This window comes from Plecotus auritus (genome assembly GCF_963455305.1).
Source record: "Plecotus auritus genome assembly, chromosome: 1".
In the NCBI taxonomy this organism is placed as follows: Eukaryota; Metazoa; Chordata; class Mammalia; order Chiroptera; family Vespertilionidae; genus Plecotus; species Plecotus auritus.
Window position 1 is genome coordinate 212938113 of NC_137770.1, and position 22139 is coordinate 212960251.

General features: G+C 41.3%; 2 protein-coding genes across 4 annotated transcripts in view; one reads left to right on the forward strand and one right to left on the reverse strand.

Moving 5' to 3' along the window:
• The window catches only part of PAICS (phosphoribosylaminoimidazole carboxylase and phosphoribosylaminoimidazolesuccinocarboxamide synthase), a 29124-nt gene extending 15730 nt beyond the window's left edge, over window positions 1-13394 (reverse strand). Inside the window, exons 1-3 of the mRNA XM_080639994.1 lie at window positions 12911-13394; window positions 7268-7465; window positions 621-799 (exon numbers count right to left, since the gene is read on the reverse strand). Coding sequence (XP_080496120.1) covers window positions 621-799; window positions 7268-7465; window positions 12911-12926 — 393 coding nt within the window. The 5' untranslated portion in view covers window positions 12927-13394. The remainder of the gene's footprint in view (window positions 1-620; window positions 800-7267; window positions 7466-12910) is intronic.
• Window positions 13395-13665: 271 nt separating this feature from the next.
• The window catches only part of PPAT (phosphoribosyl pyrophosphate amidotransferase), a 38582-nt gene continuing 30108 nt past the window's right edge, over window positions 13666-22139 (forward strand). For 2 of the 3 annotated variants that reach the window (XM_080688709.1, XM_080688708.1), the window contains exon 1: window positions 13666-13949. In XM_080688709.1, coding sequence (XP_080544835.1) covers window positions 13822-13949 — 128 coding nt within the window. In that variant the 5' untranslated portion in view covers window positions 13666-13821. The remainder of the gene's footprint in view (window positions 13950-22139) is intronic. The other variant, XM_080688710.1, reaches the window with a different exon arrangement.

Sequence of the window (22139 nt, forward strand, 5' to 3'; positions counted from 1 at the left end):
GAAAGAATTTGGCCTATCTCTAGAAACTAATTTAAACACAAGTATGGAAAGAGAAAAGCAGTTTTAATACAGAAAACCAATACAAATTCATAACCACTGACTCCTTCTTCCTTTATTGTATGTTCTTGCTTATAAGAGACATTGATAATAGTTTTTCTGTATCTATAATAATAAAAGCGTAATATGCTAATTAGACTGGACAAAGCGAGGACCGAGCCCCTTGCACAAATTTTGTGCATCAGGCCTCTAGTTAGAATATAAAAGACCCCTCATAGTAGCCTTTACTTCAAATGCTTCAACAGTAAATTAATTTTTTTTTGAATTGTTACTTTTCTTCCTAGTAATTGTTAATGTTATTTTTGTTAGTCACCTTGTTAGAAAGTAAGATAGATTTTCAAAGGTGTTTCCTTTTCAAAGCTGAATTATGATTGCTAATGGAAGTATACATTATTGACATGTTTTTGGAGTGACAACTGTAATGCAAAAATTTTTTTTATATAGGGAATGGAATAGAGAGATGAAAACATCAATGAGAGAGAAACATCATCGATTTAATGTTTAAATGTTTGACTTGGTTTTAAGTTTGTAGTTATGTTATAGTAAGACAGATGCATAAATACCTTAAAAAACATCTCCACTTTAGGAGGGTAAAATTTGTACCCTTCTTTGACACCAGGATTTCTTTTGAGAAAAGAACCAGTTGCTATTCTTCTACAAACCCATTCAATTGGAATCATTTCACACTTAGGTGCAATGAAAGCGGTCTCCCCACATTTTCTAGTGAAAGCAGTTTTGATACCTATATATGAATAACAAAAAGTAAAAAAAACAAAAAACAAAAACAAACAAAACACCATTAAAATTGCATTTTAGAAAGTAGATTTGAGGCATAATAAAACTCTATCCTTACAAAAAACAAAATCCTATCTAGCCAATTACATTCCCCTTAAATGACACTATCAACAATAAATGTAATTTTTAAAAAGTAGAAATAGGAAAATTTAATATGTCTTACTACTATTTATCAAAATGCTCAGGTCTATTTCATTTTCTTTTTTTTTTAAATATATTTTATTGATTTTTTACAGAGAGGAAGGAAGAAGGATAGATAGTCAGAAACATCGATGAGAGAGAAACATCGATCAGCTGCCTCTTGCACACCTCCTACTGGGGATGTGCCCGCAACCAAGTTACATGCCCTTGACCGGAATCGAACCCGGGACCCTTCAGTCCGCAGGCTGACGCTCTATCCACTGAGCCAAACCGGTTTTGGCAGGTCTATTTCATTTTCATGTCACATGGCAAAATATACACTGGATCAGAAGATCTGAGTCCCAGTGTCTTTATCTCTCAATTTTTTCATTCAAAAAATACTTATTGAGAACATCTTCTGCCAATGAGTACTTGACTTTGCACAAGGCACATAAGTTATCTAAGTGGCACTAAATCATTAGATTTGGTTGCAGGATTCTCATGTTCTATCATCCATTATTATACAGGCCTTGTAAAATATAGATCTACTTAGCACAATCAGCTATAATCTTAAATTTTGGATAGCTTTTTTCTCTTAATAATAGAAGCAAATTATCCTTAAAAAACCACCCAACAAGTAGCAGCAGGGACATAATGGCCAATTTGGCCAAGAGCAAATAAAATACTTGTCCTTTCTCTCCCCTCTCTCTTATTCAAACTATTATTGGGAAATTAAAGAGCTGACTTGTGATGTTTGAAATGGGAACTATTTTATGTGGTAGCCTTGGAAAATAACCTCTTTAAAAACAGTTACAATGTTTATCACAAACCATATCAGCATTCTATTTGTAGGATTTCTAGGTACTAACATTATAGCCTGAACATGAATGTTATGTTAAACTCATGTAGGAGATATTTTAATTCCCATTAATGCTACAGTATTACTTTATAGAGTGATGTAATAACACTTCTATGAAAGGCTATACTGAAAAGAACTGAAAGCAGGTACTCAAACAGGTACTCATACACCAATGTTCACAACAGCATACTAGTAATTCCTAATAGCCAAAAGGGAGAAACAGCCCAAGTGTCCATCAACAGATGAATGGGTAGACAAATGTAGTATATACATTCAATCCTAAAAAGGAATGAAATTCTAATACATGCTAACATGTATTAAACTTGAAAACATGCTAAGTGAAATAAAAAATGAATATAATTCATTCCACATATATAAGGTACCTAAAATAGGCAAATTCATAGATAAATGTAAAACAGAGGATACCAGAAGCAAGGGAGAAGGGGGAATAGAGAACTACTATTGAATGGGTCAGGGTTTCTGTCTGGGACAATGAAAGTTATGGAAATGGATAGAGGTGATGGTTGCATAGCATAGCCAAGAACTGTACATTTAAACATGGTTAGCCGAACCGGTTTGGCTCAGTGGATAGAGCGTCAGCCTGTGGACTGAAGGGTCCCAGGTTCGATTCTGGTCAGAGGCATGTATCTTGTTTGCAGGCACATCCCCAGTAGGGGCTGTGCAGGAGGCGGCTGATCGATGTTTCTCTCTCATCGATGTTTCTAACTCTCTATCCCTCTCCCTTACTCTCTGTAAAAAAATCAATAAAATATATTAAAAAAAACAAAACATGGTTAAAACGGTAAATTTTATGTATGTATATTTTGCCACAAAGTAACTTTTAAAAGCATCAAGATCTAATTTGTCAGGCATTGCTAATTTATTTTCTTTTTGTTTAACACTAATAACATCTGATAAGGTAGATAGTATGATTATCCAACAAAACCGATAAGGACACTGAGGCACAGTAGTTACGTCAGCTAGTAGTAGGTATAGCAGGGTTAACAACCCATACTGAACTCTGTGGGCTGCCCACTTAAACACTATACTATACTATACTGTACTGTACTATACTATACTATACTATACTGCCTGTCCCCAAAGTGTTATTATATCCCAATACAAAGTAATACCAGAGCATTAATGTGAATGAACGAACCCACATGGGCTTAATATAATAATATTCATCTCAAGGCTGCAATGTTAGTACCTCCATTGCCAACCTAATCCTCTAAGACAAAAGTTTTCTTAGGAAAGGATTGGAGATCTTTGATCATATGTATGTATCCATACATGAAAGGAATCTACATTTATGAAAAACTCTGCACTGTTCTGAGTGTTTTATGCATTATCTTATTTAACCAAACATAAAATTTTTGAGGTAGGTATTATAATTTACATTTTACAGGGAAAGAAGCAGAGACTCAAAGAAATGAAGTGAAAACTCTAGGGAAGTGGTCGGCAAACTCATTAGTCAACAGAGCCAAATATCAACAGTACGATAGAAATTTCTTTTGCGAGCCAAATTTTTAAAACTTAAACTTATTCTAACGCCACTTCTTCAAAATAGACTCGCCCAGGCCGTGGTATTTTGTGGAAGAGTCACACTCAAGGGGCCAAAGAGCCGCATGTGGCTCGCGAGCCAGTTTCCTGACCATAGCTCTAGGGTATGCTGCCAGTGAGTAATGGTGCCTGGACTTGGAAGTGCACTGTCCAGTTTCAAAACCTATGCTGATTTCTCTGCATTTCCTCTGGATTTGACCAGTAAAATTCAATGGAAACAGGGTAAATAAATTGTGGTATGCTGCATAAACAGGAAATGACTGGGCTCATGGGTAGGTGATTGACATCAATCCTTAACTCAAGGTGATTAACTATGTGCCTCACTCCCTGGCTTCAAGAGCTCTTCTTTTTCAGACCTGTTAATCATTAGTCATATTTGCTCATTTGTCCAAATCTATTGCTTAAACAAACAAGTTACTTTTACCCCGAGAAACTCCTCCCAGCCCCCACCCTGCGACATGAACACATCTAAGGGAACCAAAAGCACAGAATCAAATTATGGTAATATCCTTGTACAGAGAAAAAAAAACACCTTCTAAAAAAGACTGATCCAGTTAAATGATATGATTCCTTTTAATACACATGCTAACCATTAAAGCAAATTTCATGACTACATACGATGAGAAAAAGAACTCCCCCCATTTGTCTGTTGTCTACAAATTTCAAAGCCATCAAGAGTACTAAGAAAATGTAAATATGTTACTTCATACTCTGAATTACAATGGCCATGTATGACAGCTAAACAGCCCACATATTCCTGGGGCCATCCATGTATTAAGGCTGCCCAGCTTCCCATCCGTGGTTTGGAAACTGTAGGATTGTTATTCATATCACTACTCTCACAGCTAAACGTAATTTCAGTGCATTTTTGTGGGAGAGCTGAAACTTAAACGTTAAATTTTGATTTTTAAACACTGAGACCAAATCCACAAATCTTATCACTCAGGTACAGCACGTAATATAATTTCCAGGGAAAAACAGTATTACTTATACCTATTATTTGCTCAGTATTTTATAGTTTGTTCATGGGTGACGAGAAAACTAGAATCATGATTTATTGGTTCTCATTCTAGTGCTTTTCCCATTCTAATTTCTAGAAATACCTTAATTTGGAACATAACCCTGGCTGTAAAGAAAGCAATTTTAAATAGACCACTGGTTAGCTATTGCTGACCATGGCTCTAGGGTCACTGCCACTTGCCTCAGCTGGCCGCCTGGCTCGTAGCTCACTGCCCCGCCCTCCTGCTGATCAGTCGTTATGCATCACAACGTAACGACCATTTGCATATTACCTTTTTATTATATAGGGTAAGCAAGTAAAAATTACATAAAGCTTAACAGAACTCTTAAACTGTCCTCAAACCAATTTATTCAAGAATTTTAAAAAACCGCCGAAACCGGTTTGGCTCAGTGGATGGAGCGTCAGCCTGCGGACTGGGGGGTCCCGGGTTCGATTCCGGTCAAGGGCATGTGCCTTGGTTGCGGGCACATCCCCAGTGGGAGGTGTGCGGGAGGCGGCTGGTCGATGTTTCTCTCTCATCGATGTTTCTGACTCTCTGTCCCTCTCCCTTCCTCTCTGTGAAATATCAATAAAATATATTTAAAAAAAAAAAAAAAGAATTTTAAAAAACCTAGGTTTTCTTTAATTTTACAACATATAAGCTTGGAAAATACCTTTCAACATTTCCTGTGAGCCAATAAGTTTCAGTTATGTTAAATGTGTCAAATACAATAGTTTAAAGAGAATTATTAAGAGTACTTCAATTAAGATAATCAACTTTCCTAGTTACATGAGATGCAAGACTTCCAAAGTCAAACTAGGAGAACCCTAAACAACTTGAATCACTCTAATTCACTTGTTCTTAAACCCTAGAAAGTGTACTGATAGTGCCTTATTAAATAAGCAAATAAAAGCTTGGGTTGTACTTACCTTCCATTACTTTAAAGTGTATATACTAGTATGTGCGCGTGCACACGCACACACATTCCCACAGCTATGTGCAATTACTGTGGGTACATAGAAACTAATTTATTAACAATTTACAGTGTTAAGTAACTTGGGTTCAACTCCTAGTCAGGGGTGCATGCCTGGGTTGCAGGCTCGATCCCCAGCACTGGTTGGGGTGCATGCGGGAAGCAGCCAATAGATGTATCTCTTCCACATCGATGTTTCTTTCTCCCCCTCCCTTCCTCTCTAAAAATCAGTGGAAAAAGTATCCTTGGGTGAATATTAACAAACAGTGAAATGGTATTTTGGAAGAGACAAAACTATCTAGAACCCATTCTGTACTGACAGAATGTATTTAACTTAAATTACCTTATTTTTTGTTTTCCTTGATGTCTGTAGCCAAATTTATCCCTGAGGCCCAGCAGAGGGGATCAGGGCCCATGCGCCACAGTGTTTCTGTGGCAGCCTTCTGGGCCAGTGCTTGTCATGGATCGGGCAGGCACCGAATTTGACAAGGCTGCATAAATTACGTTATTTTGTATAAGGCAGGCATGTTTACCTTGACTGGAAACAAACGTATTAAATTCCCCTTTTGATTTAAGGAAGACTAATGCTTACTGGAAGCATTAGTAATGAAAGGGAAACTGGGAAAAGTGCAAATAAAAGGAGACAGTTATCTACACTAATTAAAGAGAAACATGCAAATTGACCATCACTCTGCTACACCCACCAGCCAATCAGAGCGAGTATACAAATTAACCCAATAAAGATGGAGGTTAATTTGCATACGCAGACACATAATGAAGACTTAAGACAGCATAGAAGGAAGGAGGAGGGAAGCGGAAAGCAAGGCGGCAGTTGCAGTGGGAGGGAAAGCACAAGGCAGCGGGGGAGGCAGCGGGAGGAAAAGTGCTGAGTGGCGGTGGCGGGAGGGAAGGCCGCAGGAAGCCCTGTTCTTGCAGGAATCTTCCTGCAACGGGCCTCTAGTTAAATTATAAAATTAGAACTGAGATAAAGAACAAAGCTTTTATTTTATAGGTAAGGAACCAGAGGCTTCAAAGGTTGAATGATCCAAGACAATGAGACTACTAAAGGGAAAGAGTGCAACTCTTTTACACGTTAAGATTTCATACACTACAGACCAATCAGCTGTTGAATGACTCCCTGAAGAAAAATACATTATCCTAATTCTCCTTCCTTCACTCCATAGAATGTTCTGATCTTGTTTTTACCTTTCTAATAGACTTCTCTATTGGAAAGTCTTCAGTTTTGGAATAGGAGATAATCCTGAAGATCTTTGATCTAGTCCAAATCCCTCACTTGGGAAATAGCAGGATGAAATGTGGTTAGTCTTCAAACACTTTTCAGAGCTTTCAAGTGGGAGAAAAATTTTTAATTCTGTATTATCTCCAAGGATGGAACACAGAATTAAAGGGACTAAATTTCAACTCATCAATTAGAGCTGCCTAACACCAGAATTTGCTTCCTTCATAGGTACATTCCTTAAGGTCCTTCATAGGTAAGTCTCTCTTAGGAAGATGTCCTAGAAGTTGCAGGGAAGATTCTTCTTAACTAAATACTACTACTTACTTACTAATTCCAAACCAAGAAAGGTGTTATAGTGAAATCTGAGTTCCCGGTTTGATTTAAATAAGCTTACTTGTGAGGCATCTCCAAACAAAATGTTAATACAAATAGTGTCATCTACCCAAGAAAGAGATTAGAGTGTGTTGTGTATATACCTCCCTGATGAAGGGAAGCTGTGAGGGAAGCCACTTACCTGCTTCCTATAATAACTAAAAAAATATATAACTAGGAATCAACATGTTGTTAATACAAACAATGTGTCATTTCTCCCCGAAAAGGACCAATATGTGTATGTGAGAGAGAACATGAAGGAGGAAGCTACTGGGAGAGCCACTTACCTGCTTCCTGTAACAACTGAAAAATACAACTAGTAATTTTATTTGAGATTGCAGCTTTTCCTTCCAGGTGATTCTTTCTGGCTGCATTTCCTGCTGTAATCTGGTCCTTGGACTGCAGGAGCACTTTTCCTGGACTGTCTAACAATTCATAGACTTCTTTTGTTTTACCCTCATAGAGCTTTTTACCAATGTTCAGTACTGTGGAAATAGAATGGAAACATATTTCAGGAAGAATTTTGCTAAATAGTGAAGACTACTTAGAATGATGAATCAATGAACAATAATAATAAACTCATCTGCATAGGAGCTTACCATATACTCTAAAGTATTTCCATATGCATCATCATATTTGATTCACACAATTTTGTGAAGAATTATTATGTAAATAATTATAGAGATTAGGAAACAAGTATCAAAAAGGTAGAGGTCACAAATTAGGAAATGGCAGAGCAAGACAAAATTCTGAATCTTCTATCAAATTCTGTAGTCTTTCCACTATCAACCTGACTCTCAGAGCAGAACTGAAGTAGAATTAAGATCCATTAAAATTAACGTAAACATACTATTATTATCACATATATACAATAACTAACGTAGCTTGCAGGGGACCAGGGTTGGGGGAGAGGGAATGCTTTATTTTTCCTGACTTCTGCTTTCCATGGCAGGCGAGATAGGCAAGTTCAGCCAAATTGGTTCCCGACTTCAAGTTAATGTGCAAGGGAAGGCACCTCCACCATCAGTTAGCCCACTTGGAAGCACCTTTCTCTCTTTCTCAATCCTGCTTCCCAATCTCCCACCCTTAATTAACAGTTGCAGAAAACTATGAGGAAGTAAGACAAGAGAACCCAATTTTGCCCTAGCCAGTTTGGCTCAGTGGGTAGACTGCCGGCCTGCAAACTGAAGGGTCCCAGTTTTGATTCCTGTCAAGGGCATGTACCTGTTGCAGGCTCGATCCCCCACCCATCAAAGTTTCTCTCTGTCTCTCCCCCTCCCTTCCAATCAGTTTAAAAAACAATGGAAAAAATATCCTCAGGTGAGGATATACAACAAAAAGAGAACCCAATGTTGATGCACGTTGTTAAGACATAGATGACGATCAGAGATAACAGAAATTCAAGGACTTAAGATTTCCAAGGGGAGAAATCACTCATTCTCAATATCGGCATTTTTTAATGTCCATGTGCCAGGTACTAGGGATATACCAGTAAAGGAGACAAAGTTCATGCTGTCAAGTGATCTGAGTCTAAGGGAAGCTGAAATTAAATAAGACATCTAGTAAGTAGAGTGTAAGAAATATACAGACTATGGGATCACAGGTTCATAGTGGGGCCACCTAACCTAGTCTAGACCTCAGAGAAGAACAATGCGAGGATCTGAGGAATGATCAAAATTTAACCAGAAGAGGGAAAGGGGTAGGTAGTGGTAATGAAAAAAAGACCATGGGGTGAAAGGTACGTGGCAGAACGGTCAGTAATCTGGAGCACTTTGTGTGTACATTGCTGCAGGGCAGGGAGGGTGGCAGCAGCTAAGGGTAGAAACAAATGGCAGGAAATAAGACCTCCACAAGAGTTGGGGAAGTAGGTAATGTCCAGCTAGTGAAGGGAACCACTGAACAAACCAATTACAGTTTAGTTTAACTAAAGTGGCATGCCACTGCAGGGTACCTAATTTAGAGGATGAATCCCCATCTCCTACTATAATGTATTGATGATTCATGGACAAGGTTTAAAACAAGGCCCTTCTGAAGCATCCATCTTATATAAAAACTGCTGTTTGAAATTTTAACCCTGCTATTTTGGCTTCTGTAAACGCTTGCTTGCTTAAATAATAAGAAAAACAAGACTACCCCCATTTCAGAGGGGCCATAAACTATGCCCCAGACAGAGTTGTCAGTGCTGACACCAGGCCAGGCCTTAAGATATGGTCTCAAGGCCCCTTCCCAGCACGCAGGCCTTCTTTCTCAGAAGGCCGGGAAGTCTCCTTCCAAATTTGGGAGACAAAAGAGCTAGAAAAAGTATAAATAGAAAAGGTTTCCTCCATGTTAAGGGGCCCAGAATTTGAAAGACACATTTTTCTCTGGGCCTGCACATAATAAAATGTAACTCCCTTTCTCTAAGCGTGGCTTGGTTTTTCTCGTCTTCTGTAACACTTCAAGACAGCCCCAGCTTAGTGGTCCAAATTCAATGTCTCATTCCTTTCCTAGGTCTCCAACTTCTGTAACTGAATTTCTATACCCCCTCCCAGGCTGTGGACATGCTCTTCCCTACGCCTAGAATACCATTTCCTTCACTGCTCATCCTTTAGGTCTGATAAGCCATGGTGACTGAGTTTAGACTTTATCCTAAGAATAAACGTGGCTTTTCAGCATCTAGTAAAATGACAGATTTCTGTATTAGAAAGATCATTATGGCTGCTGTATGAAGAATGAAATGAAGAAGGGGAGAGAGATGAGAGAATAGGTAGGATTATGTCGCAGCAATACAGGTAAGAAACATCCTGGTTTAAGGAAAAAGTAATGGGAAAAAGACTTGAGATATTTAAATGGTAAAAAATTTTTTTAAAAAAAATATATTTTATTGATTTCAGAGAGGAAGGGAGAGAAACATCGATGATGAGAGAGAATCACTGACGGGCTGCCTCCTGCATGTCCCACACTGGGGATTAAGCATGCAACCCAGGCATGTGCCCCGACCGGGAATCAAAGTGTGACCTCCTGGTTCGTAGGTCGATGCTCAACCACTGAGCCACGCCAGCTGGGCTAAAAGGTAAAAATTTTAAGAACAATTGATTCACTTTGGGAGATAACAGAGACAGGAAAAAGTGAAGATGTTGCCTAGGTTAGGTAAGAGGCAAAACAAAGTTTGTACCTACTGCCCCTCCTTCCCAATTTAGTTGAATCAATACTTTTTAACCTAGTCATTAAATAGGGTAGGAATTTCAATTATAGGTAGAAATATCTTAATCCTGGGAAACATGTTACAAGTATCAAAATGTCTGCTACAGCCCTAGCCGGTTTGGCTCAGTGGGTAGAGTGTGGGCCTGTGGACTCAAGGGTCCCAGGTTCGATTCCGGTCAAGGGCATGTACCTTGGTTGCGGGCACATCCCCAGTGGGGGGTGTGCAGGAGGCAGCTGATTGATGTTTCTCTTCGATGTTTCTAACTCTCTCCCTCTTCCTTCCTCTGTAAAAAATCAATAAAATATATTTTAAAAAAATGCCTGCTACAAATTAGTGGATGTATTCAGAAAAGACTAATGAGGACTGAGACTACTTAATGAAACTGAAACTTACTGGTAAGTCTTGCAAAGTATAGAACTTGCACAGAGAAGCGGTAAGAACACCTAGGAGTCTGCTGACGGATAAAAGTAGCCACTAGCCACATGTGGCGATGAAAAACTTGAAATGTGGCTACTCAGAACTGAGATGTAAGTCAACTATAAAATACACTATGGATTTCAATATAAAAAAAAAAGGATGCAAAATATCACAATTTTAATATTGATTATATATTGAGATTATACTATTTTGGGTATATTGGGTTAAATAAAATATATTAAAATTCATTTCACTGGTTTCTTCTTACTTTTTAAAACATGGCAACTAGAAAACAAAGTTACATAAGGTTTCACTAGATAGCACTGTTCTGGAAGATACAGCCTAAATAAACACACAGAGAGAGCAGTGAACTTGGTGAATTAACCTTACTGGAATGTAGGCTTAGGATCACAATAGTGAAAAATCAAAGTTAAACTTGAAGAGGTAGGAAGGAAGCAGTAACTTGCCCGATGTGAATGAAAGGGTCTTCTCACTGGATTTTAATAGCTCTTGGATTGCACTGAACATTTTTTTTTAATATATTTTATTGATATTTCACAGATAGGAAGGGAGAGGGATAGAGAGCTAGAAACATCGATGAGAGAGAGACATCGATCAGCTGCCTCCTGCACACCCCCCACTGGGGATGTGCCCACAACCAAGGTACATGCCCTTGACCGGAATCGAACCCGGGACCCTTCAGTCCACAGGCCGACGCTCTATCCACTGAGCCAAACCGGTTTTGGCGCACTGAACATTTTTGAGCAAGGAAGTCCTTTTTAGAAACCATAAGAGTGACATTTTGGCAGGATTAACTTGCCAAGAATATGCAAGTGTTGTAGTGTACCCCCATCTTACAAAGGACACATCAAGAAGTCCAATTATGGAGTCATTTATTAAAAGCCGGCAGCATACGAGGGAGCAATTCAGCACTCCAAATCTCGCAGCTCTCACAGGCTCGCCACATCTGGCTTATATTGGCAGAATATCACAAAGGTATCAATTACATCTTTGGGTCTGGAATGAGGAACCTGGTTCACGAAAAGCAGTTACAGAAGCGAAATTGAGCAAGTGAGGTATCTAAAGTATCTACGAATCACTGAATCAACATAAACACATTATCTGGGACCACCAGGGCATAATTGTGCTGTCCAGATTCTGGGACCACTGAGTCAACCAGAATGCATTATCTGTAGCTACTGAGGCAATTTAGGGTCTGTTCTGATTCCGGGACCACTGAGTCAACCGAAACTCGTTATCTGTAGCTACTGAGACAATTTTAGGATAACTGAGCTGTCCTGGTTCCCAGAAGAATGTGCTTCAGTAACCAGTGAGATCACAATCAATGGGATATTCAAACCATCATCAATGGAGTATTGGGATAGCATGCATAAGTTCAGAAAATCAAAATAACTTCCTATTGTTTTAGCAAACAAATAAGTACAGAAGCCAAACAGCAGTTTCTACCTGAGTTGATTGCTACCACACTTCACAGGTGGAAGGAAATGAGAGTAAAGATTTTTGAGATTCTACCAGCTTAGAGATATGGTAGGAAAATTCTGATCTAGTACCTTGATTTCATGGAGTTATTATCATCTGAACCTTTTTGTTTAGTCTAAAATTCTTAACCTAAATTCAGTTTTTCTATGTGGAAGAGAATGTACTGACCCGCCAATACAAGGATTTTGGTTCAATATAAATTTAGAAATTGGATGTGTGAACAAACTGATGATGTAAATATGATAAATGCAAGGTGAAGTAAGGAAACTTTTTGCCCGGTGGTTTCAGAGCTCTCCAAAGCCATCATGGCATCACAAGTCTACTTTAAAAACGCACCCAAAATCTGGACAGAAAATAGAAAATTTTTCAGCAGGTTCCCAATTACTAACTTTCTGGAATAGAAGGTTATTATTAACCTAACAAGAAGAGTCAACACAAGATGTTCCTGTGTTTGTTTTTCAGTAACTATTGATTACAAAATTGATTTCCAGGCACCTCTTCACCCGCTGGCCGTTTCTCGTTCTAATTATCCCTTTCCTTCACTTTCTTCCTCACCCCATCCCAGACGTAGTTCTGGGTGTTTCAGAAAGTTCGGGGTGGCCTGGGGGCGCTTTATTTACAACGCACAGTACGGCGGCGCCTGGGCCACGTGTCCGCCCGCGCGTCGGCCCGGAGGGGCGGATACCGGGAGATCGGGCATTGCCAGAGGGAGGCTGGGGTCAGGGCCACTGGGCGCGCACGTGTCCGCGCCGAGACCAGGTGGCCAGGGGCCGGGCAGGCCATGGAGAGCAGGAGTCCCCGGCAGACTCCTGGGATGCCCGTTACTCACCCTCAGCTGTCGCCATTATCCTGGGTGGGTTGGGAGCAGCGGCCGCGCTAGGCAGAGATGCAGGACTCTGGAAAGGAGTGGTCAGAGAGGCTCACGGGGCGAGGGAGGGAGGCGCGGACCACAGACACTCCCCCGGCAGCGCGACGTAACCCAGAGCGGCGCTGTTCCAGAACTGCAGCGGAACCCGGCGTGTCTGCCCACCCGGGCTGATTGGGACTCCGGGAGTGAGCGCTCTCCCCGAGGGTTCCCGACGCGCAGGCGCAGCGACGCCCGCCGCCCCCTCCCGCCCTCGCCTCGCCCCCTTCTCGCGCGGCGCCGGCGCGGTTCCAGAAGAGGCGAAAAGTGGCGCGCAACGGCGGCCCCTCCCCGTTCCACAGGGCTCGCTGATGGGGCTCCCTTCTCTGCTGCGAGAGCGGTTCAGAGGTTGGAGTGTACCAAGTAGTGACGACGGGGGAAGGCATGTGGGTAGGGTCATTCGAAGGTTACATCCTCTGCGAGAGAAGTGACGTTAACCCCGCTTAGTTTCATCACTCCAGTTTTAGAAGCTGGAAAATAACGGAGATCTCCACATGTCGAAAAATTGGCTTTCAGCAGGGCTCCAGTGGAGAACTAGCTCCACCTCCCCAGAGTCCGTGACTCCGCCCCTCAGCCGCGGAGCCCCTCCCTCCGTCCTCGCTCATTGGTGGGCCTGGAGGAGTCGGGGAAGGGGGCGGGGGCAAGCTAGTCTCGCTTACTCCCTTTCTTGGAAAGCACGCGCCGCCGCAGTAGCGAGGGTTGAAGCTCTGGTAAGGAAGCTGCTGTCCCCGGCGCGAGCTTCTGTGGCGTACGAGCCCAGCGGGCAGCTGGTTGGTGCTTAGACCCGGCGGCGGCGGCGGTGGCGGCGGCTTCCTCCACGTGTGTTCTCTGGCGACATGGAGCTGGAGGAATTGGGGATCCGAGAGGAATGTGGCGTGTTCGGGTGCATCAGCTCAGGAGAGTGGCCCACGCAGTTAGATGTGCCGCATGTGATCGCTCTGGGACTCGTGGGGCTGCAGCACCGGTGAGCTACCCAGGGAAGGGTGCGGGTGGTGGGGCGCGTGCTTCTTTCTCCACCAGTCCAGGCTGCTTTCTGCGGCCCGAGTAGGCGATCTTGTGGGCGCCTGAGGTCCGGAATGCCGGACCCCTCTTACCTGAACCAGTACCTGCCCGTGGCATCCACGAGGTTACCGAGGCGTTCGCGGGGGCTACCTTGCCTCCCTGGACTTTAGCCTGTCTCCCCACCCCCAACCCTTAATGATCTTCGGGATCTCTCGCCTCCCTCCGGTGTGTGCCCGTTTTAATTTCGCAGAGCCTGGAGCTGCACTAGTGATAGGCTAGTGTGGGGTGGCTGCTAGTCCAGGACCTACCGAGACACCTTGACGTGTTCGCGCGGAGCCTCCAACCACCGCAAGCTTTTGTTTGCGAGGGCAGAGCTTTTGAGCCAGTTGTTGATTTGAATGTGTCATAGCTATGGGAACTTAGGGATCCTGGAGTGCAAACCCGGGAAACAGGACTTTGTTGGTGTTCAAAAGGAATGTAGACTTCATATAAATTAACTGAAAGTAAACCAATTACAGGGAATAGTCCATCTACAAAAAATTCATTAGATTACGTTTTAGATAAGGAATGAAAAGATCGGTAGTAAGAAGATGCCAAAGAGTAGTAACTGCCTTCTCTAACAAAGGGGGAGTGGGGTAGTTTCTGTGTGACAAGATACACATTGATTTTGAAAAATTGGTAGAGCCCTAACCGGTTTGGCTCAGTGGATAGATCGTTGACCTGCGGACTGAAGGGTCCCGGGTTCGATTCCGGTCAAGGGCATGTACCTTGGTTGCGGGCATATCCCCAGTAGGGGGTGTGCAGGAGGCAGCTGATCGATGTTTCTCTCTCATCAATGTTTCTGACTCTCTATCTCTCTCCCTTCTTCTCTGTAAAAAATCAATAAAATATATTTTTAAAAAAAGAAAAATTGGTAGATCCCTTTGAGTTTAGTAATTTTGCTTCCATGACCTTTATAAATCTTACTATCACTCTGACTTGTTGATATAAACAATTCTGTTGGGTTAAGAAATACAAACCCAGGTTTGACATTATCACCGAAAGTATTCCAAAGTTTTCATACGGTAATGCCATAGCAACAACTTCTCGAACAGTTAAGGATCTTGGCAATAACACTTATCAGCAATATGGTCGCAACATGTATAAAGGCATTTCAAATGATTAGCTTTCCCTCAACAAGCTTAAATTAGAACTACTTTTACCTCTTCTCAGGGTCCCACATATTTCACTTTGAGTTTCACATCTTGCATTCCTTGTTTACTAAGAGTCACTTAGAATCTGGGGTGAATTGAAAAGAATATTTTAACTTGAATGACGCTAATCTTTGCCAATTATGGATTGACTAATAAAGATCTTGTTTTAAAATACATTTATGGAGAGGATTAGATATATAATCCAAGCAAAAAGTAAAATCTGTATGGTAGTACAGAGCCTCATTAGTTTTTAACATTCTTAGTAGTAATTTTGGGTATTCTGTCATGGGAAGAGGTGTGTAAAATCTAGGGATCTGTAGAGTTGCTTGATCATTTTAATATGAACTGACCTTGAATTTTTTTTTTATATATATATATTTTTATTGATTTTTTACAGAGAGGAAGGAAGAGTGATAGATAGTCAGAAACATCGATGAGAGAGAAACATCGATCAGCTGCCTCCTGCACACCTCCCACTGGGGATGTGCCCGCAACCAAGTTACATGCCCTTGACCGGAATCGAACCCGGGACCCTCCAGTCCGCAGGCTGACGCTCTATCCACTGAGCCAAACCGGTTTTGGCTGACCTTGAATTTTTAAAAAATATTTACATTTTAGCTAAAATAAACCAGAAAGTTCATCCCCATTATCTCTTCATTAAATATGTCCCTGATGAGAAAGGGCTGATTTTTTTTTTTATGATCACAGCTTGATTCCTAGTTACCTGTACTTTTCTACAGGTCCTTTTATGTGAAAGAATTATGAGATAAGATAATACAAGATACTGACAATAAAAATGTGATTACATAAGATTTTTCTTGTGTACACATAAAATCATTAGGGTGCTCTGGGAGGGTTGGTTCTCACCCATAATTCTATTCAAGTAAAATTTTTATTTTTTTAAAATATATTTTTATTGATTTTAAAGAGGAAGGGAGAAGGAGAGATAGAACATCAATGATGAGACTCATTGATCCGCTGCCCCCTGCACGCCCCCTACTGGGGATCGAGCTGCCACCTGGACAAGTGTTCTTGACGGGAGTGGAACCTGGGACCCTTCAGTCCGCAGGCCCATGCTATATCCACTGAGTCGAACCAGCTAGGGCCAAGTCAAAATTGTAAATTAGTGAAGTATTCACCCTTTAGGGCAGGGGTGGGGGATGTCCGGCCTGAGGGCAGATTAGGCCCAAGAAATAATTTGGTGTGGCCCTGCCTAGGCATTAGGGGTGAGTTAATTAAATGTTTGACCAAATATAGCAGGCTAATTTTGAAGTTGATAATTTTGTAAGGCTGTGAATGATGTTATAAATATCCAAATGGCCCTTGGCAGACAAATGGTTCCCCACCCCTGCTTTAGGGGAATTTAGGGCAAGCATGTCAATCTTTTTTATTTTTATTTAATATTTTATTGATTTTTTACAGAGAGGAAGGGAGAAGGATAGAGAGTTAGAAACATCGGTCAGCTGCCTCTTGCACACCCCCCTACTGGGGATGTGCCCGCAACCAGGGTACATGCCCTTGACTGGAATCGAACCCAGGACCCTTCAGTCTGCAGGCCGACGCTCTATCCACTGAGCCAAACGGTTAGGGCAAGCATGTCAATCTTGAGGCCTATGAGCCGCATGCAGCCCACCACGAATATTTTTGCAGCCCAGCAATATAATGGTATGTAAGAAATGTTTTAATAAGAATTTTGTAACTTAATTTTTATAGTATCCTGTTAATACATAATTATTAATAACTAAACGACAACATTCGCTAATGAATGATTACTATAATGGTGTCACATTCATTTCCTTTACTCGCCTTACGGGCAGGCGCACTATTTCTCTCCACTAATACTAGCAGCTAATATTTTAGCAGCTGATTGCCATATCATTAGTCTTTGACTGACTTATTTGGTGTGCACAACAGGAAATATTTCGCTTTCAGAGAACAAGAAAAATAGGTTTATTTGTGTTACGCTTATTAATTTGTGCAGTTATTCAGTGTCTGGTAAGTTAATGTTCAAGAAAAAATTAATTTTTATTAAAATGTTCTATTATTTTATGTTAACGATTACCCATTTATTTCAGCCCTTTGTATTCAGCATGTCTCTATCGAAATAAATCTACATTTCTATGAAAATTGAAGCTTTTTTTTTTTGCGGCCCACATAAACTTAAACCTTGTTTATTTGGCCTGGGTTAGCCTTTGAGTTTGATATGCTTGATTTAAGGGATTGGAAGAAAAATGAAACTCCCTTAGGTCTGGATGATACAAATCTTTTGTTACTCTAAACTGGTAAGTAAGGGGATAAAGATTAAGAACTAATGTTTTTATATGGCATTGAGTTAAGGAATGTCAAAGCTGCAAGCCTAGATAGGTTATCATAGCGTAATGAATATATAATGGTTAGTTATATACACTGTACACTAATAAGTGATGGTCTGTTGCCTACTTCCTCACCCCCCTCCACTCAATGGTTAGTTTTAAAACAACAGCAACAAGATTTTATTGTTTTCCTTTTTGATGAAGGAATTTCTCCTTTATACATTATCTACCTAAAACAAACCTAGAAGGTGATAATTTCTATCACTTTTGCATTGATTTTGGTTCTGTTTTTGTTTGCATAATCTGACCTAAAACATTTAGTCTCAGGATAACAGAATAGATGAAAATTATAATGTTATTTATTTCATAAAAATGCAATGGATTGCCTAGCAGGCGTGGCTCAGTGGTTGAGCATCAACCTATTGACCAGGAAGGAGGTCATGGTTCGATTCCTAGTCAGGGCATACGCCCTGGTTTCGGGCTGGATCCCCAGGATGGGGCATGCAGGAGGCAGCTGAAAAATGATTCTCTCATCATTGTTTCTATCTACTTCCCTTCCTCTCTGAAAATCAATAAAAAATAATTTTAAAAAATGAAATGGATTATCAAAACTGGACAGTTATGTACTCGATAGTTAAATCCAGATAGGTTCATCTAGTACAGTGGAACCTTAGATCTAGAGTGTAATTCGTTCCGGAATGCTGTTGGAGAAGTGATTGAAAACCAAATCATTCATTACCATTAGAAATAATGTAAACTGAATATGTTATACCAAATTTATTTGCCTTTCCTGATATCTTTAGTGGGTCAGTTTTAAATTACACCTCACATAGTTTGGCTTAATTGTAGAATTACTAAAATGTTACACCCATTACTACCTTTGGAGAAAACCAAAATTCAGAATTTGTTAGTTTGTAGGGTTTTTTTTTTTCCTTTTACATCCAAGTCTTATAGCAATCACTGTAAAGCTTAATTTAAAGGTTCATGATAAATGTATAATGCAGAATTTTCTAACTATGGGGAAGCTTCCATTTACTGTTACTTTCACTCTTAATAAGCTATGAAGAAAATAATTTTTCAGCAGTTTTTGCTCCCACACAGTTCATAAACAATATATTTAGTCTATTTTGCCAAGGGCAGGATTAAACATCTCTGTTAACAGGAAAAAAGCAACTTTTTCTTAATGTGGAAAAATTTGGCATTTCTGAAGCCCTTACCCTCTTCGTGTGCTTTTCTCTTGATGTGGCAAAGTCTCATTTTTTGTCATGACCTTCAAATAATTCTTAAAATAAGCAAAAGAATAAAGGAGAAGTACTATATAGTCTTTAAGCATTTAAGTACACTAGAGTAAGAACATTTAAACAATTGAACAGAAATAATGAGTTTAAGAATTACAAATATTTTGGTTCAAGATTTGGAAAAAAATTGACTCCACTTAAATTAGGTATGTATTTTATACTTTTTGGATCATTTGAACCTACAATAGTGTTAGGATTTTATTTTTAAAGACCTTCTTGTTAAAATGCAAAGAGAAAAGTTGATAGACTTTTTATTTAAAAAGATCAATTCCAAGGTTACCATGCTTCCCTCTAGCAGTTCTGAGAGGTTGTCTTAGGATGCAGTCAACTGCTTCATAAAATATCATTTTTCTTTGACAAAACTCTATATTCATATTTTAAATTGTTGTATTTGGTACAACATTGTTTCCAATCTCTGTCTATTCCAAACTGCATTAGTCTTCTGGCAATTTCCTCAAATATTTTTTTGTTTCTTGTGGCCCCTTCAAGCATTTGCTTAATTTTTTCATCATACCATATGAGTATAAGTGCTCTGGACTCATTATCACGCCAGTATTTTCCAGCTTCTGTGTTGTTTACTGTTATAATCTGTAAATGACTTTTAGCGTCTTCTAAAGGAATATGATTTATAGGTAATCATGTTTACATGATTTACAGTTAACATGATTTACAGTTATTCAACCTTACAGATAAATCTTGTATTTGAATATCATCCTATATATCCTATATAATAAAGAGGTAATATGCAAATTGACCCTCACACCCTTGCACAAGATGACCTCCCCCATGTGGTCAAAGATGGCCACCACAAGATGGCTGGCAGGGGAGGGCAGTTGTGGGTGATCAGGCCAGCAGGGGAGGGAGGTCAGTTGCGGGGAGGTGGGGGGACCAGGCCTGCAGGGGAGAGCAGTTGGGGGCAACCAGGCCCAGCAGGGGAGGGCAGTTAGGGGTGACTGGGTCGGCAGGGGAGGGCAGTTGGGGGCGATCAGGCCAGCATGGGAGCAGTTAGGCGTCGATCAGGCTGGCAGGCAGTGGTTAGCGGTGATCAGACTGGCAGGCAGAAGCAGTTAGGGGCAATCAGGCAGGTGAGCAGTTGGGAGCCAGCAGTCCTGGGTTGTGAGAGGGATGTCCGACTGCCAATTTAGGCCCGATCCCTATGGGGTCCCAGATTGGAGAGGGTGCAGGCTGGACTGAGGGACAACCCCCCCTCCCCCGCCCAGTGCACAAATTTCATGCCCCGGGGGTCTAGTTCATTTATAACAACCTGGCTTGACATAAAGTAATGAGAATTATAGTAATTTCAAAATGCAGGTCAAGATTTTTCTCACGCATTCATATTCATATAAAACATCTCTTTAATTATAAGGTAGACTAGTCCCCAGTATTATTAGTGAGAATAATTTAGCTGTTTTTCATCAATAGGTAACCTTCACTGGATATTTATGAATATGGAGAGTCTGAGTGTTTATTAATTTCTTTTACTAAGAAGTAGGAATGAGACATTTTCTTTCCTTCCCTACCATATTCTCTCTACCAGCTCAGGTATAATGAGGCAATATATGTAATAGAGATATACATAAAGTACTTAAACTGATACATATTAGATTTTAAATATCAAAATAACACTTAAAGTGGAATGATTCAGATCCTGTACCTGAACAGGATCTTTGGGCTGCTCACCTCTTCTGAAGCAGTATTTATGATATCTTCCTCTGTTAGAAAACAAAGAGAATAGCAATTTATTTACAAAATTCTTGTATTTTGCAACTGAAGATTGTGTTTAAAAACTAGTAAGGCTGGGTTCCATAATCAAAACTGTAACCTCGAAGAGAAAGAACAATTTCCCTCTAAAACCGAACTTTTAAATAGCCATGTAGGATTAACAACTTTCAAAATCTTAGAAGTATTCTGCCTTAAAAATCACAATGCAGTACACTGTAAGCTCTATTTGGGAGTATGATAGGACTTTTAGATTCAATTTGGTAACAACTCATTGTTACATTTTAATGCGTGACAAAGAGCTCTTTCATTAGTTTTCTCATTTGATCCTCATCTATCCTATATAATAAAAGGCTAATATGGAAATCGACCCAACAGCGGAACCATCGGTCACTATGATGTGCACTGACCATCAGGGGGCAGATGCTCAAAACAGGAGCTGCCCCCTGTTGGTCAGTACACTCCCACAGTGGGAGCACTGCTCAGCCAGAAGCCAGGCTCACAGCTGGTGCTGGCAGGTGCAGCTGCGGCGACACAAGCCTCTCCTGCCTCCACGGCATTGCTACTGAGCTGAGTGGCAGCAGCAGCAGGCACAGCAGGGTGGGGATGAGTGGGAGCGGCGCCCGGCTCGGGCTCTCTGGCCACCTGCCGCTTCGCGCACTGCTACATCCCTCGAGGGATGTTGGACTGCTGGTTTTGGCCTGATCTCTGCAGGGCCAAAACTGGCAGTCCAACATCCCCTGAGGGGTCCTGGATTGCGAGAGGGCACAGGCTAGGCTGAGTGACCCCACTGGTGCACGAATCTATGCACCGGCCTCTAGTCCTATATAATAAAAGCCTAGGTGGCGTCACACGATGCCCTCGGGGAGGGCAGTTGGGGGCGATCAGGTTGGCAGGGGAGGGCAATTGGGGGCGATTTGGCGGGCAGTTGGGGGCCATCGGGCCGGCAGGGGAACAGTTAGTTGTCAATTAGGCTGGCAGGGGAGCGGTTATAGGGGCAGGCAGGCAGGCAGGCAGACGAGTGGTTAGGAGCCAGCAGTCCCAGATTGTGAGAGGGATGTCCAACTGCCAGTTTAGGCCCGATCCCCGGGTTTGGGCCTAAACTGGCAGTTGGACATCTCCGAGAGGTCCCAGATTGGAGAGGGTGCAGCCGGGCTGAGGGACACCCCCCTTCCCCCGCATGAATTTGGTGTACTGGGCCTCTAATATATATATATATGGCTAAGCAATCAGCCAACTGGCCGGTAGCTATGACGCACAATGACCACCAGGGGCAGACGGTCAACACAGGAGTTGCCGAGCTGCAGTAACTTGGCAGCTATGGTTCTTGGGTGACACACCTGGAACCAGAGAGGAGGGAGCCTGATTCTGGGGTGTGTCACCGGAGAACTGGCTTCTTGCAATCCTGGACCCCTGGGGGATGTCAGAGAGCCAGTTTCAGCCGATCACCGCAGGCCAGGCTGAGGGACCCCATCAGTGCCCGAATCTGTGGACTGGGCCTCTAGTTGTAAATAAGATCTATCCTTATTGCAGTACTATAAAGGAGAGAAGGATAAGTGGTTTTAGCAATTTTCACATTCAGGCATTACAGCAGACTTTTAAGAAACTGATTGGTATGAGGTGGCAGCAC